Raw genomic sequence first — 17,079 nt, 5'->3', positions numbered from 1 at the left:
CACTGCAGATGAATAAAATAATGCTTGATTAATGGAAAATACTTAGAAACATCTAAGAACCCTTTGTTGGGCATTTTAATGACTTATCTGGAGTACCTGTAGGCTGACAATATGAATTTTAAAAAAACAAAGTGAGTGGGGAGGAACATTTGTTGCCTCTTTGCCTAAGATTCCTCCTTTGAATGCACAGCAACTGCAGGATGGTTTTCAAACCAGAACAATTAATACTCTGCTTTCAGGGCATAATCATGGGATTTTTATAAGATCCAGAACACTTGAAGCAACACCAACATTCAAATTTGCATTTCAGCATACTAAAACTTTTCCACAGTTACCTGACCTACTCCCCGCAAGATTGCAATGCTCCAGACCTATGGGATGTCTGCAAAACCAGCATTAAAATGTTCCCATCTTCTTATAAACTGTGCTCCAATGGGTGCAGACTCCTAAAAGTCCCCGTGGTGGCTGCGGGGCCAGTGCTGTGCCCGTGCTGGCTGGCAGCAGATGGCAGCAGCCCGGCTGCTCTGGGGCTCTGGCAGAGCGCTCCTGCCAGAGCTTCCCACGGGTGTGAGAAAAGCGGGATCTCAGCTCTTGAATGCCCCCCGATCCAAGCCAGAGCAGCAGAGGCAGAGCAGGGTTAGGAGGAGGCGCTGGGCATCCCCAAGGGGTTTGGTGTCAGAAAGGCAGAGCATTGCAGAGCACCTGCCCAGGTGGGGAAGGGACTGGAGAGGGGGAGAATGAGGGGAGACATCATCGAGGTCTGCAGTGTCCTCACGAGGGGAAGGGAGGGACAGCTCCCGTCTCTGCTCGGTGTGACCAGGGAACAGCTGGAGCTGTGTCAGGGCAGGTTCAGGGGGGATATCAGGAAAGGGTTCTGTACCCGGGGGGTGGGTGGGCATGGGATGGTCACAGCAGTGGGGTGACAGAGGTCATTTGTACAACACTCTCCGGCACATCATGGGGTTCTTGGGGTTTTCCTGTCCAGGAACAGGATTTGGACTCTGATGATCCACGAGTCCCTTCCAGCTTGGGATATTCTGTGATATTATGATTCTAAGACCATTCTAGAGTGGGGATATCCCCTTACTGTAACCAAAGAGTCCTTGGCCTGTGTCTCTGTAAGGTCCTGCTGTCTTAAATGCATTGGAAGGTGCCCTAGAGCTGAAGGGCACCCTAAACCCCCTCTCTGTTGGCAGGTGAAGGTGACCCAGCCCGAGGTGCTGCTGGAGGGGCTGTCCCCCAGCACTGGGTACTCCGTGGCAGTGTATGCCATGTATGGGGAAGATGCCAGTGATCCAGCCAGCATCCAGGAAACCACCCGTAAGTGCTGCTGCTGCTTACTGAGCTGTTATTAAACACTCAGGGCAGGAGAGATGTGCTCAATGAGGTGCTTCCCATATTGTGCATGTGGCTTGTACACGCGCTGCCTTTTCCCACTGGATCTGAAGCGAATATTGCTCCCCAAGGGGATCTCTAGTTGCAGGGTAAGCTGTGAAAAAGGAGTGGAGCTCCCCTGGTAATAAAGGACCCCTGAAAGAGGTGTTCCTTGAAGTCTTTGTTGTCTGGGGGAGAAAAGGTGATCATCTGGCTGTTTCCTCACCTAAATCTGTGGCAGCCCTTTGTAACCTCCCAGATGTGCATGTGGTAGTTGATGCCTCAGGTTTTAGCTTTTCTATTTTTCACATTCTGTACTGCTTTAGTGTGTACTTCTGAGCTTCATATTAGGAGATAGTAATCTCTCTTCACAGTGTAGCTAGACAAAACAATTCCCTCTCTAGCTGGGGACCAAAGGAAAATGATCCAAATTTCAGGCCCAAGAGCATAAACAATGATGGACTGAAGAGAGAAAAACAAGAATGGGACTTCATAAGCTAAACCTATAACTGGACAATTAACTCCAATATGCAAATAGACCAGAACTTATAAAAGTGTGAGATCCCGTTACTGGTCGTGCATTTTGTGACCATTTTGGGTTCATCTTGGGTGTAGCCCTGACTGAGCTCTTGTGCTGCCCAAGGTGTATCCATGGACGCCTTCTAAAAAATCCCTACTTTGTTCTTTAACTCCATCTAGTCTCTGTTCTAGGTCAGCCTTCACAAGGCATCATAGTGAATAAAGGGGATATTTTCCTGCATAATGAACGAGCCTCTTAGTTCAAGGTGGGATCATCTAAGAGCAGCAGGAGGCAGTGGGTGGCATTTCCTTTGAGCAGGCCTGTGAAGGCTCGGGGTGCTGTCACTAACTGTTGTTGCAGTGGCCTTGAGTCCTCCCAGGTACCTGAGCTTCTCGGAGCTCAGCCACGCGTCCGTGCGGGTCAGCTGGGAGCCCGCAGCCCCGGCCGTGCGCGCTCACCACGTCACTTATGTCTCTAGCAGAGGGGGCAACGCCGGACAGGTGAGTCCTCAGGGGCTGGGGGGAGGAAAAGAAACTTGGGAAGTTGGATAACGCCCTGTTCTCCTTCATCTGCGTGGTTCAGGGAGAGGCTGTGTGCTGGCAGAGTTTTAACTCTGCAATAGGCGCTTTTGCTGCAGTTATCACCACATGCTGCCCTCTGTGCAGCTGTACCCTCTAGAGTCACAGGACAGTTTGGGTTGGAGGGGACATCCATGACCATCTAGTCCAACTCCCCTGCAGTGAGAAGGGACATCTTCATCTACATCAGGTTGCTCAGATCCCCATCCAATCTGGCCTTGAATGTTTCCAGGGATGGGGCATCCACCACCTCTCTGGGTAACCTCTGCCAGTGTTTTACTACCTTTGTTGTAAAAGTCTTCCTTATACCTCATCTTATACCTCATCCTTATACCTCTTTTAGTTTAAAGCCAGGACCCCTTGTCCTATAGCATCAGGCCTTGCTACAAAAGTCTGTTCCCATCTTTCCTATAAGCTCCCTTTAAATACTGAAAGGCTGCAATAAAGTGTCTCTTTTTCTTCAGGCTGAACAAGCCCAGGTGTCTCAGCCTGTCTCTTACAGTACTCACACAACTCCCCCACTGCAGGTGGAAGTTCCTGGCACTGCAACATCCACTGTCCTGAGACCTCTGTCCTCCCTCACTCAATACTTCATCAGTGTCAGGTCTACGTACGATGAAGGGGACTCCTTTCCAATTACTGGCAATGTCACCACCTGTAAGTAAGGAAGGGAAATACTTCTGGTCTCAGTAAGAGGTGACAAAGTTGGTTTGTGTGTCTCTGAACTCAGATGTTTTGCAGGCTGGCCTCAGCAGCTTGTGGCCAAAACTCTTGCACAGAGCACAGATGGCTGCTGTTCTTTGTGTGTGGAATATGTCCAACTGTGTTATGCTCAAAATGAGGTGGAAGGGATAAAGAAAAGAAGCAAATGAAGAAAAGCATGATGTATCACTAACCTCTGCATCCTTGATAGCCCGCCTAGCCTTCTTCCCTTTGCAAAACCAATGTGATATGTGTGCTCTCCATAAACCAGATAACCTGTCTTAATTAGGGCTTTAAAAATAATTTACCCCTGTCTGTCCTGATGACTGTTGTCATATGGGTCTGAAGAAGTGACAGACAGGCTGGTCTCAGACATCTGCTTGGTTGATGTTTTGCTCCCCAGCCATCTGCTCCCCACCTTGGCTCTGACAGGATGCTGTCAGAGCCTGCACTTCAGCTCCTGTTCCTTGTGCACCCCTCAGTGAAGGTCCCTCCTCCTCGTGCTCTGAAGGTCACCGAGCTCTCCGGGAACAGCCTCCGCCTGCAGTGGGAAGCTGTCGCTGCCTCGGATGTGGTTGTCTATCAGATCAAGTGGAGCACAGCCAGTGGAGAGAAGCCTCAGGAGGTATGAGCCCACACACAGCTCTGGGCAGGCTGGGCTGGCTCTGAGCTCACCTGCTGGAGTGGCAGAGAGCTGTGCAAAAGCATTCAGTGAAATGCACTCCAGCAACTGAACAGTTCAGCAGGATCCCTCCTGGGTCTGGCTAAAGTGGAGCAGTCACCTTGAGGGCTGGAAGCAGGAGGGACAGCAGAGCAGAGTCCTACAGGCTCTGGGAAGATTGCAGAAGTGTTCTGGGAAACCTCAAGGATGAAATTTAATAGGTACAAGCAGAAAGTATAAAGCTTAGGCAGGAATAATTAACCATAGGTATACAGGATGTAGAAGAAATAGCTAAGAAGCAATTCAGTAGAAAAAGATCTGGGGTTGCAGAGGATCACCAGTCCCCAATGTCAAGATGTGGATAAGAAAAGGACAATACTCAAGTATTTATAGCTGGAGGTATTGCTTCTAAGAAGGTGAAGCATTTTCTCTTCTCCTCAGTGCTAGGAAGCACTGATACTTTTGGGATACTGCTCTTTGGGAAGGATGAGGTCCAAGTAAGGAGCACACAGAGGGGAATGACCAGAGACAGAGCTGGTGCAGGTGTGGCAGGGATGGACCAGGTGCCCTCTTCCATCTGAAGCCCCTATTTTCAGTATGAGGTCAAACATCAGTTTATATCTAGGCTTAATACCCAAGACTCTCCTGCAATGAGTGAGACCAAACATGTTTTATTTGGGCTGGAACAGAGGGGTACTGGGGCTTCTGTCCCCAGCTCCCCTAGGAGCTGAAAACTCAGCAAAGGGACTCTGCTGCAGGCAGGCACTGCCTTGTGTCAGAGCTCTGTGCTGTGGTGCTGCAGGAGCTGCTGATCACAACTGGGCTGCCATGCACAGGCATCTGCTCTGCATTATTCACTGCTGGAATTTTGCCTTTGCCTGCACGTGTGCAGCCCCAAACAAAACTTTGGCCCCAAAGCCCGGTGCTAACTCATTTGTGCCCAGGGACAATCCGTGAGCCAGTCACCTGGGTGGCATGAACCAGCCTGGGGATGCCTGGCAGTGGGGCTGACTCCTTTCCTCTCCTTCTGCAGCTCTCCCTGGCTGGAAATGTGGCCACGGCCGTCCTGCCTGGCCTGCAGAAGAACACTGACTACAAAATATCCATCTGGGCCTACTACAAAGATGGTGCTCGAAGCGACACCGTTTCTGTTCACCACAGGACCAGTAAGTGACCAGTGCTGGCATCCATAGCCCAGGGATGGCAAACAGGGCATGGGATCCCTCACACCTGCAGCTCAGACTGGTCACCTCCAGCTCTGAAAACACAAACCCAAATGTCTGAAAAAAGCTAGAGATATTTAGGCTTTCTGTCTGAAAACGTTCTCAAAATCTGTCCTGAGAACAAGGGGCTGGACACTCACATCAGGCTGGTGCACAGATGATAATCCCTGCACGTGTTCCATGTGGAACACATTTCATCCCTCCCCTGCCTCAGTGTAGTGCATGGATGGAAATGAATTCTGAGGGTGCCCAGCTGAACGTGTCCCTGTGCTGCCTAAGGAATGGTTCTTGTTAATAAAATATTGCCTGTAGGGAGGGTGAGGATTTGCCAAGCTCTGTCATTGCTGAGCTGTGCCTCACTGAGGGCATTTACAAATTTGGGAGGCAATCCTGCAGGCACACTCTGTCTTGGAAGAATTGTCTAAATCTGGCTTTGTACAGGCAGGATATGAGGTTTAAAAGTGGCACTCCCACAGGTCCTGGTAATTAATATTGCCTGCAAAATGACTTTGTTGGAAGTGAATGGAGCACTTCAACACCAGCAGTCCTCCCTCCCCTCTCAGATCTCATCCTTCTCTGCAGAATAAACTCATTTAGGCTGATGTTGAGCAGATGAAGCTTGAAGTAAATGGTAATCTTGGAATAAGAAGCTCAGGTTTTATTAATAATAAATAATAAAACCATTTTTTATAGGAAGCTACCTCAGACAAGTACCTTGGAGCTGCATACTGACAAAACAAAAAAAGGAAAGCAAGCATCCTACTGATATATGACAAGAGGACAATTAGAGCTGTTTGGAGGATGTAGGAAAATTAATTACTATGTTTTAAGCTATGGATTATGAAATGTCAGAGGAGCTCTCTCAGCCCAACAAAATGACACGTGACAGTGCCCTTCCAGGCACATTTGCACAAGCCAGTCCTTGCTGCTGCTGGCACCCCAGCAGGGCAGGGAAAGCAATTTGATTTCTGCTTGTCAGCTGCTGTCCTTGTGCAGGAGCCTTGGGAATTGTCAGGCTCTGCCTTCTGCATGAAGAAAATAGAATTCTCCAGAAAGCCAAATGTGCAGCTGGGCAGCCAGCACAGGGCTCAGTGCCTGGGTGTCCTGCTGGTCCCTTTGCAGGAGCACTCAGGACACTGCCACACTCCTCCCAGCTGGTATTTGCAGATGAAATCAATGGTTTTGATGCTAATTCTTTTCTAGTGTTTAAAGTAAGAAGTGCCCGCAGAGGAGAAGTGGCACAGAAGAGGTGGCTGGGGATTTCCAGAGCTGCTCTGGGGCAGGTCAGGGGAAACTTGGAGGTGCCAGAAAATTGCTGAAGGCTTGAGCAATGAATGTATGGGATGATATGGCACTAGGCAGGACTCTGGGAACTCCTGGGGTATGGTTATAATTCAAATCTTCAGTGTTTCAAGCAGAAGCTGCCACCCTGGTCAGGATGTCCAGTGGTGTTAGTCTACCATCAGAGCTGGTGGAGAACAACTCATTCAGACACAGCATGGAAATCTCTGATGGTATCTGAAAACCCAGACCTCCTGGCCTGTTTTTGAGCCCTCTTCCCCTCAATTTTCATTATAAAATGGAATTCTGAGGGCTGAAACAGTGATGAAAGCTCTCTGGCTCTCCTCAGGATGGCAGACTTTGGGTTGCCAGGTGGTGAACAGCATTGATCAGGCTGTGCTGAACAATACCAAAAGTGATTGCTAGAGGAGGTTGTGGGAGGGGGGAAGTGCTTTCTTTTGCTTTCATCATTGCTTTTCTCTTTTTCCTCTCTTGGCAACAACCCTTTGTGTAAGGATAGGTCAAGTCATGAAGTTTTTCTTAAAAATGTCTTGGTAGAATTTCCAAGAAATGCTGAAGTTTAAGGGCAAGGACTGAAGTGAAACTCAGCAGGAACAGGTAACACAAGATCCTCTCCCTGTCCTCCAGCCTCCCTGGAATACTTTCTTCTTTGAAGGTCAAAAATTGCCAAGTCTCTTTGGCTATGGTTTTGTGAAATGGAACCGAGTTCCACCCCTGGGGTGAGGGAAAAACACCAAGTTCATTCCATTCAGGACCAGTAATGCCTCTTGTCTCACCTGAAACACCCATTTTGAGACCAAATGTGTTACATTCATGGGACCCTGAAAATACAGGTCACCAGAAACGTCATCCTCCTATAAAAACCAACAACACTCATCACTGTGATGTATCATTTGGAAGGACTGGGATGAGGCCACTCATCCTTCTGGTAGGAGAAAAAGTTGTTTCAAAGTTATGGTTTGAGATTAGTCATTTTATGAACTCAAAATCAGTGAGTAACTTTAGCTGGAAAAGAAAATTTGGAGGCATTGATATGGTACAGGTCCCTTCCTGTCTTGAAGATATTGGATTTTTTTAAATTTTTTGTTTTGACTAGAGGAAAGAAAAAAGTTTGGGATTATTTTCAGTAACCCAGTTAGCAAACTTTTACCTACAGACTTTCCAAGAGGCAGAGCAGAAACAAAAGCATGCTGATGTACTCCCCACAGACAACAAAATTGTCAAAATGTGCTGCTTACCCATGGTTCTGATGTTTCTTTTTTTTCTCTCTGTTCTATTTAGACTGAATTCTCATTTGAGTTGAGCTCTCCTTTCAGTCTGTTTTATAAATTGTCAAGTGTAGCAAAGTCCTTATCCTTGACCAAAGGCTTTCACAGTGATCACTTGTCATACTAATAAACAACTTAGTGGTACTTCAAACACAAACCTTCCAAGCAAGCACAGGGAGTGCAGATGATGCTTTCCTGAAGGAATCTGCTGGGACATGGAGGTGTTGCTGAATGGTGATTATTGGAAAATGCTGGAAGGGGGGGCTTTGGTCCTGCTGAGAATCAGACAAGGACCTTCTTTTGTGCTGAGGGAGAGTTCTTTCATCCAGGCTGGGGAAAAAGAACTTGAGCAAAAGAAAAGAGCCCCTTGCTAGTCCTGAAGGACAAGGAGAGGGCAATTTGGATGGGAACTGCTGCTGAAAGTGGGCTGAGCTATCCTGGCTGGCTTTGCACTGAAATGTTTTATAAAGTGCTTCTGTGCCCTGCTCCTCCAGCTAAGCTGTGGGGAAATCTCTTTTTCCAGCTCCTCAGTGAGGATACACTGCTCCTAACAGAGTATGCATGGCAAATAAAAGAGATTGAAATGTGGGAATGAAGGTTCAACCCATGGCAGGAAAACACATGGCTTGTAGTTAATATATAATAATCATTGCAGGTGAGCATTTGGATGGAGTGGGGCCCAGGGTTTGATTCTTATTTGAGTATTTGTGTGCCTGGGATGCTGGTTAGATCTGAGAGCACGCAGGGATTGCTCCTGGGGAGGAGCAGAGGTGGAAGAGGCAAACAAAGACACAGATGCTGGCAGAGATGCTTCTATCCTCCAGGGCAGCTTCAGGAAGTGGTCTGTCCCCTGTCTGTCAGATCCATGCCATCAAATTCTGTCAGGCCTGAGGGCTTTCCAGAATAAACCTGACTCTAAAGACTTCCCCTAACTCTCCCTTTAAAGTTCACTTAAGCATTCTCCCCTTACCTCAGGTGAAGGAAATAGCCAGTACAGGCAGCAAAGATACATCACTGGCTAATAGAAATGCTGCTGAAGTGACTTTATTCTTGTTTTCTTCTCTGCTTTACCTCGTGGTGGTGCACAGCAACACCTCCAGTCTGATTCAGCTGCTGCAATCTCAGTTCAGCCTCAGTAAAAGTAAGCTCATTTTATAAACAAAAGGGAAGGAGGATCAATGAAGATGCAAATGATCTTTACTCAACCTAAGGTCACCCCAGGCTTTGCTGGGTGGGCAGAACACCCTTACAGGAAAAGTGCAGAATACAAACCTCATCACCTTAGTGTGTTTCTTTGACTGTCTTTAGGGCTCACCCATAATTTTTAGTGTCTTCTGAATAAATTCTTCTTTTTCTCTGCCCAGAACTTCTGTGTCATCACACCAGCATGAGTTCAAGGACAGACACATGATTTTATGCTTGGAAACAAGCCCCAGGAGCAGATGACCCCATGTTCTTGAACCTTTTTTGACCTGATTTCGCCCCCTCTGCCTTTCCCTTCCTCCCTCTCAACCTCTGCTCAGAGAAATCCCTCCGGCATAAGAGCCTCTGTCATCAGGTCCAGTTTGCTGCACAGCAGGACCCCAGGGAAAGAAATGCATTTATGTAATTAAAAATTGCTCAGCTATGGTCTCTGGCAATCCCTTTTCTGGTTTCCTGGCTCAGCCCATCACCTGTCTGGAATCCATCCAGCCATCCTAGGACAGGGCCAGAGAAGAGGGGGTAGCTCAGGCACCGTGTGTGACCCATTCCAGGGCTGTGGGTGTTGATGTCAGAAGCTCTAGACAGAATTCTGGTGTGCTGGATGCTCTGGGCATTTGTGTTTTTTTTTTTTTTTTTTTTTTTTTTTTTTTTTTGGGTTTTTTTTAAGAGTAATTTTAAAGCAGGAAAAGCTGAAAAATATTAGAAATTATGATGGATTAACTCTGATGTGTGATCCAGGTTTAATTGCCAGTAAAGCTTTTTGTCCAGCTTGATGAAACTCAGTTCCAGTTCAAGCAGCCTTGGTGTTTGTTCATGATGTGCACAATGGGTCTCTTTGCCTTGTGCTTCCAGGACTCTTTCACCTTTGCAAGAATTTTTCCCATGTCCTATGTTTGGAATTGCTGAATGTTTGAGTTGTGGTGTGTTGTAGCTAGGCAATCCCATCCCTCCAGAATTTTTTTCCCCTCTTGCCTGGGTGCTTGTGGCTGCCCTGAGTGTTGGTTACCTGCACAGCAGAGCGCTGAGGCGTTCAGAAATGGGCCTGGAAGCAAACACTGCTGGCTCCATTTACAGAGATTTCTCCCTGCTTTTTGTGCTGCTCACCTTCCATCCCTGTCACAGATTCCCGGAGCCCACCCACCAACCTCTTCATCGACTCTGAGACCCCCAGCAGCCTCCAGGTGCACTGGACCCCTCCTGATGGCCGAGTTCAGCACTACAAAATCACCTACAGCCCTGTTTCTGATGCTGCTGCCCAGCAAACTGTGAGTGTCCAGCTCCTTCGGGGGGGACAGACACTGGGCCAGAGGCCCATGGGGACAATAAGACCAGAGGAGCTCTGCTCACTCCAGTCAGGTTTAGGATATCAGGGCTCAAAACCAAATCTCTCCTTGCTGATGTGTTGCTTTGTAAACAGAACTCTGAGACTCTTTTGTAATTAAGATATTTTTCTCCATCAAAGCCACCAAAAACACAGCTTTCTCTGCTCCCTGAATTGGGGAGGGAATTCTTGGAGGCAGAGGGGTGGGGGATAAATCTACTGCCCCTCTGGCTTAGGGAGGTTAAATATAATTCTTTTAAAAGATTCCCTACTTAAACAGCCTGATAATCCTGTTATAAAGCACTTCTGCTGCATTTCCGTGGGGAATAGTGGGGTCTTTATATGGGAAAATGCTTTTCCTCTGGCCATTGCTAGTCCAACAGCAACACACAGGCAAGCCTCGTGGGCTGAGCTGAGCAGGAATGCTGCTCTGAGCTCCACCTAACTCTGGGCTGTGAGTGGGAGCTGGAATGAGAACCCCAGTCACTGGGATCTTTTCTTCCCCCACTGTAGATCATGGCTCCTGGCAAAAGCAGCAGTGTGACCCTGCAGTCCCTGCTGCCTGATCGAGCCTACAAGGTGACCATTTCTGCCATCCACTACACAGGAGAGAGCGAGAGCACCTCCACCACGGGCCGGACAGGTACAGGGCTCAGCTGCAATGGGCACCTCCTCCATCCCTCACCTCGAGGCCACCTCTGCTGGGCCAATAATGGCCTCACTTGCACTGGGCTCTGCCTGAAGCCAGGGTTTTGCTCAGCAATAGAATATGAGCCTTGAAAAGTGAAAATCCTGCCCCAATTTCTGTACTCCTGTGAGTTATTGACAATTCTGGGATGAGTGCACAGGACTGGCAGCCCTTTGGGTTTTGAGCCTGGCGTCACAATCTTGAATGACACAGCTCAAGCATGGACTCAAGTTGGGCCAGGAGAGGTTCAGATCAGATACTAGGAAACATTTCTTCACTGAAAGAGTGGTTAATTGTTGGAAAATGCTCCCCAGCGAAGTGGTGGAGTCACCCTCCCTGGAAGTGTTAAAAACCGAGCAGATGTGGCCCTTCCTGATGTGGCTGAGTGGGCATGGTGGGTTTTGGTCAAAGCTTGGACTTGATGGTCTTCAAGGTCTTTTCCAACTTTCTGATTCTACGATTGGTTTCTCTTTCAGCTCCAGTGCTGTCTAAATTCCCTTCCATTCGAGGATTCATCCCGCCTAAAGCAGAGGGTAAATCATCTCCTCTAAAGCCCTGCTTTGCTGTTGGTTTGTAATTTAGGAGCAAACAGCAGAGCAGCTGGAGGGGTCCATCAGCTCTTGACAGATGCCCTGGGGACAACCCAAGGACAACCAGAAACCACAGAACTTCTTAACATCAGGCTCAGTAAAGAGACCAATGGTGTTTTAGAGGATTTCTGCACAACTTGACCAAAATGTAGTGCAGGGAAGTGTGACATGTTTTAAATTCAAATCCCCTGTAAAGTCCCTTATTAAATTTAATGAGCATATGCTCTCATATCTGATAGAAAGCAAACTATGAAGTGGATTAGTGAGAAATGTTGAATTAATGGGGTTATAAAAAGTTTTTAATAAGTAAATATCACAATGCAGATATTGTGGCACCGCTGGCTTTTCCTGACTATTTGAAACTATTCCAAGCAAAATATCACTTTTAAAATTTATTGAGTGAAGTCAAGATTGAAGAATGAGGCAGCTTAGATGTAAAAAAACATTAGTTTATAGCCAACAAAGGACAAAGCAGATTAAGTTTTCAAGTGTTATTGAGGTGTTCAGATCACACTGGAAAAGTCCTGTGAACTTTCAAGCAGAAAACAACCTCTCAAAAGGCTGATGAGTCACCTTGTAGAATTCAATATAGCTGTTTGGCTATGATAACTGAAAATACAATGGAAGAAATACTAAATTCTTTATGTTTTATAAAGTACTTTTTTTTAAAGGAGATACAACATGTAACAATGCTGGGAAAACAGTTGGATGTGCAATAAAAACTCCAATATTGATATATAACCAAATTATTGAGAAAAATAATCTGATGTTGCAGGAGTGAGTGTTCACTGAACAGTGAATAACTGCATTGGGCTGGGATTTGGAGAGAAAAACAAAAACCAAAGGACAAGACAACAGGAATCTTAGGCTGGAAAGTCTAGGGGAAAAATCTTCAAAGTAGAAGTAAAACTGCCAGTGTCAGGGATCTGACTCTGAGAGGCTTCACACAAGCTGAGCATTGCCTGATCAAAGAGCTGTGAGCAATCCCAGTGCTGCCAGCTGGGAACGAGGGAGAATTGCCAGGGATGTAAGGAAGAGGGACTCTGGGGCCTGGGCAAGGGTCAGAATGAGCTCACTGACTTCCAAATAAGAAAGTCAGATACCTGGAAAATGGGCAAGTTTACAGCTTTCTTGGGATCATTTCTTTTTTGCTTTTCATTCGCCCTGCTTCAGTTCTGACAGAGCTGGAGAGGGACTTTATACAAGGGTGTGGAGTGATAGAAAAAGGGGGGATGGTTTCAAACTGACAAAGAACAGGTTTGGATTAGATGTTAGGAAGAAATTTTTCCTTGTGAGGGTGGTGAGGCCATGGCACAGGGTGCCCAGAGAAGCTGTGGCTGCCCCTGGATCCCTGGAATTGTCCAAGGCCAGGTTGGATGGAGCTTGGAGCAACCTGGGATAGTGGAGGGTATCCCTGCCCATGGCAGGGGGTGGAACAAGATGAGTTTAAGGTCCCTTCCAACCCAAACCATTCTCTAAGATTTAGAAAAGTTGGTTTCTGGAAGGAGAAGGGAAAGAGCAGTGTATAGGCTGAAGATCCTGCATGCAAGAGCTGCTCAGGCTCAGCATTGCAAGGCTCGTTTCAGAAGCTGAGTTTTTAATGGATTTCCATAGACCCCTTCAATAGTTTTACACCCAGTTCTACAGGAATTATGGTATATAAAAAATTAAGCATCACTTGAAACAACAGAGGTCACAGCACCTTGTAAGTCTTTGTGGTTTAAATCCTGGCTTTAGTGGTCCCGTGGCTATCAGAGTCATAGGTTCGGGTGCCCTTTCTTCACCATGAGGAATGGCATTGAAACTCTTACAGACTTAGAAATCTCATGTCTTTTGGGGCAAGTAAATCTCCTCCTTTAAATGTTTTACACATTTTACAAAAGTTTGGCTGCTGCTGAGGTAAGAAATGGCATTGATGGAAGAAAGGCAAGGCCATGCTGAAGCCTCAGTACAATGATCTCTTAGGTTCTATTATCCTGATGACTGAGAAAACCGCTTGTGAAACAGCCCATCCTGTCGAGTGTCCTTGATTTTCAGGGACATTTCTCATTTTGTGTCTAGCATTCCCTTTGTCCAGCTCCATCTGGCATCCATGGCCTGGGATTTACGTGGCAGCAGATGATTGAAAATATCATTCATGAGCTGTTTTCTAAAACATCACTTTACCTGAGCCTTTAAACAGAATGCTCACAACCCTGGTGCCTCATGTGCCATCTTCACATCCCCATGTCTTCTCTGGTCTTGCTTTTTATCCTGTGGCATCTCAGAGGATTCATCAGAGGATTTCTGAAAGACAAACTGCAAAAATTTTCAAAACTCTCAGTGTTTTCTGAAAGAAATCAAAAGCCAGACTCTAAAGTTGATATACATTTTTTTTTGTTGTGTGTATTTTTAATTGCAGGTACAAAATTTGAAACTGCGTATATCTTTATTTTACCACACTACTAAGGCACTGTTAAAAGAAAAAGAAATGTTTTGATCTCTGTTTAAAAAAAAAAATCAACTTTCCAAAATGATGCTGTCTTGTATTGCATATCATCAGGTGCCAGCTGAGTTTGTGAAAAGAAAGTGATCACGGAGATGTTTGATGATGAAAGACACTATTTTTATTTTAGTGATAGGCAAGCCAGGAAACAACTTTTATGTTTGCATAAAAATCAATTCTCTCCTTCTCCATATATGTATAAACAAGGTTAAAGTCCAGGCTCTGAATGAAGCTGCAGGATATTATAAGTTTTCCTATGTTTTTGCTTTGCTCTGTCTAAAGGAACTGTGTTCATTTTGCTTCCATAATCCCCTGCTGTCTTTTTTTTTTTTCCTCTAATATTTTCCCCCTTTTATTCTGTTCTCACAGCCTGCCCCACCATCACCTCCACGGAAGGTTCCATAAGAGGTACAGTAGCAGATCCAAGCCCTGGTGCTGCTGGGCTGTGACTGAAAACACTGCCTGGTCTTGATTTGGAGACATATCCAAGAGCTGAGTGTGGGGAAAATGTCCCAAGGAAAAGGGAAGAAGTATGAGAACCAAAATTGGAACTTATCTTTTATCATGTAGAAGAATATTTTGCAGTAGCTGAGTTGTTGTGCTCTGCTGCTCCACCAACTCGTGCTCTTGGCTGTTAGTGCTTAACACCAGGATTTTCACCAGCCTTAAGGAGGTGAAGCTGCAAACAACCCTTGAATTCCAAGAGGATTTGAATTCCTACCTCACAAAGGCTCCTCAGACTATCAAACTCCAAACCTTTCAGTCTGTCCCCGGGATCTCCTGTGCATCCTCCAGAGGAGATCTCGCTCCCGAGGAGCTCTCTGCACTCAGGCTGCACGGATTTTGCCGGGGCAGGAATTTCCCCTTTTTCCTGTCTATGCCATGAGAGCTGTTCCTGCTGTTGGGTTTGTTGCAAGTGTTTCTTTCTGTGAAAGCAGTAAGTTCTGCTTAGAAAGGGGTATCACCTCCTTCCCAGAGAGTTCTGAGTTACAGGGGAGCTGAGGGACTGGCTGCAGTTCTCAGGTCTGGTTACTCCACGGCTGAGTCACTTCACCTTGCCCAAGGCCAGGCTGGATGTGGCCTTGAGCAAACTGATCTTGCAGGTAACATCCCTGCCCATGGAACTAGATGATCTTTAAGGTCCCTTCCAACTCAAGCTGTTCTATGGTTCCATGACTCTGTGAGAATAATGGGATTATATTTCAATATGTTTTTAATTGTGACTCAAGCCTTCTCTTCCTGTGCATTTTAAAGGGAGTCTCAGTATCAGAAGCTCCATACCAGAGATAAATGGCCCTCAAGTAGGTCATTTATTTTGGCAAACTCCCTTGTACTGCTGGGATATGAAAAAAATAATGAAATAAAAGCACCCTGGGCCTGCCCCCAGGTGAAATAAAAACTCAAGCCAAGAAACTGCAGAAGATTGTGAATGGTGAAGGGGTGAAGGAATCCAGACTGAAACCACCACACTGAAATGAAGCCCTTCTGTTTGCTCAAGAAAGAACCATCTCCTTCATCCCAGTGTGGTGCAAACTCAGATAAACTCAAACAGAATCCAAACAGTGAGATCTAGTTTTACTGAACAGGAAACTGAAATGAAAATGACTTGGAGCTTTAATGATGAGCTGGGGGAGAGAGGTGAAGCTGCATGAGCCAGAGAAGGTGTCAGAGGAGAATCTCTGTAGCCCACACAAGACAGGTCAGCCCTGGGTGTCTTCTGAAAATAGAGAGAAATGGAAAAGTTTGTATTTTAAAGTTTTTTTTTCTATTTTTTTCTGGCTCTTACACATAAGGCATTTCAGAGTAGAAATCATTTTCTCTCCCTGCTAGCAATTACTGGACTGCTTCCATGCCTTTTGAAGATAATACTTTGTGTGTAGTTGAAAGGAAGAAATTGTTGGAGCAACATCTTTCTCATTGGGGTTTTTTTCATCCTGAAGATTTGAAAACACAGTTGTGAAAGCCTCCATCTTTTGTCCACTCTCCTTCAAGAGGAAGAGATTACAAGAAATGTGGACACAATCTTCTTTTCCGCTGCTGCCATTTGAGGGGTTCACTCGAGCTGATGTTGTGTCATGCGGGGCATTTTCTCCTGCCGCCTTCTCTGTGCTAATTCAACCTGCTCTTCAAAGACACTGCTTTTGCATTGCTGCCGAACCACTGATTTCTCTGTTTTCCTTTGTTCCAGGATTTGATATGATGGAAGTTTTTGGCTTGGTAGAGAAGGAATATTCCTCCATTAAAGGCGTGGCCATGGAGCCCTTTGTATTCAGCGGCTCCCGCACCTTCACCCTGTTCAGGGACATTCAGCTCACCCAGAGGACCAGGTGGGAGCAGAGCTCTGGCTGTTGCCATCCTCATCCTCAGCCTCATGCCATGTGCATGGCAAAGGAAGGTCATTTTGGGGAGGAATGGTGCAGCCCTGCTGGCCACTTCCAAATGAAATGACAAATATGATGAGCTAAATCAAACCATTGGTAGATTGAAAAAATAGCCAGAGGGTTTTTACTTAATGCATTAATAAATAAACCCCTGACTTTCCTCAAGATGGGTTGTCATGTAGAAATTAATGGGACACAATAGTATTTATTATGCATTTGTACAGCCAAATATTTTCACAGAGCTGTTTTTGGTTTCTACAAAATCACTTTTTCCCAGCTTTTTAGTTGCTGTGATGGACATGAGGATCATGTCACGTATGGACACTGCACCAGTCTTTAGGCATTCTGTCCACAGCCACCTACATTTCAGGGATGGCAGTTTGAGGTCACATTTTCATCTTCAATCCCTTCTCCCAAATAGCTCTGGTTTGGAAAGAGATCTTTGCTTTAGAAAATATCACTCTCGTAGCTGCTCTCTGCAGCCTGGGCTGCACTGATGGGAGGGAATAACCATTAGCTCTGGCTTGTGGCTTGACCTCATTCTGTTGCATATGAAGCTTCTCCACGGGGTCCCAAGCAAGCCAGGCAGCTCCTGTGACCTCATTCCTTTTTTATGATTATGAATCAGGAGTGATCTGACTCCTGACATTCATTGCTACTTTGTTTAAAGCCTAATTACTGAGCTACTGACTCTGCTTAATCTTAGTTAAAGAGGCAAAGCTTCTTAGAGTAAACAGAGTGGGGGAGATTCAGAGAACCCTTTGGTCTAAATACTCAGGAAAT

General features: G+C 46.1%; 1 protein-coding gene across 1 annotated transcript in view; it reads left to right on the top strand.

Moving 5' to 3' along the window:
• The window catches only part of COL20A1 (collagen type XX alpha 1 chain), a 47,328-nt gene that overhangs the window by 12,828 nt on the left and 17,421 nt on the right, over window positions 1–17,079 (top strand). The window contains exons 13-22 of the mRNA XM_068207901.1: window positions 1,197–1,320; window positions 2,255–2,394; window positions 3,000–3,129; window positions 3,657–3,799; window positions 4,869–5,001; window positions 9,954–10,096; window positions 10,666–10,795; window positions 11,317–11,373; window positions 14,285–14,323; window positions 16,104–16,242. Coding sequence (XP_068064002.1) covers window positions 1,197–1,320; window positions 2,255–2,394; window positions 3,000–3,129; window positions 3,657–3,799; window positions 4,869–5,001; window positions 9,954–10,096; window positions 10,666–10,795; window positions 11,317–11,373; window positions 14,285–14,323; window positions 16,104–16,242 — 1,178 coding nt within the window. The remainder of the gene's footprint in view (window positions 1–1,196; window positions 1,321–2,254; window positions 2,395–2,999; window positions 3,130–3,656; window positions 3,800–4,868; window positions 5,002–9,953; window positions 10,097–10,665; window positions 10,796–11,316; window positions 11,374–14,284; window positions 14,324–16,103; window positions 16,243–17,079) is intronic.

The sequence above is a fragment of the Anomalospiza imberbis genome, chromosome 17 (assembly GCF_031753505.1).
Source record: "Anomalospiza imberbis isolate Cuckoo-Finch-1a 21T00152 chromosome 17, ASM3175350v1, whole genome shotgun sequence".
NCBI lineage: Eukaryota > Metazoa > Chordata > Aves > Passeriformes > Viduidae > Anomalospiza > Anomalospiza imberbis.
The sequence above is the reverse complement of the archived record's forward strand: the minus strand, read 5'-3'. Positions and strand labels throughout refer to the sequence as shown.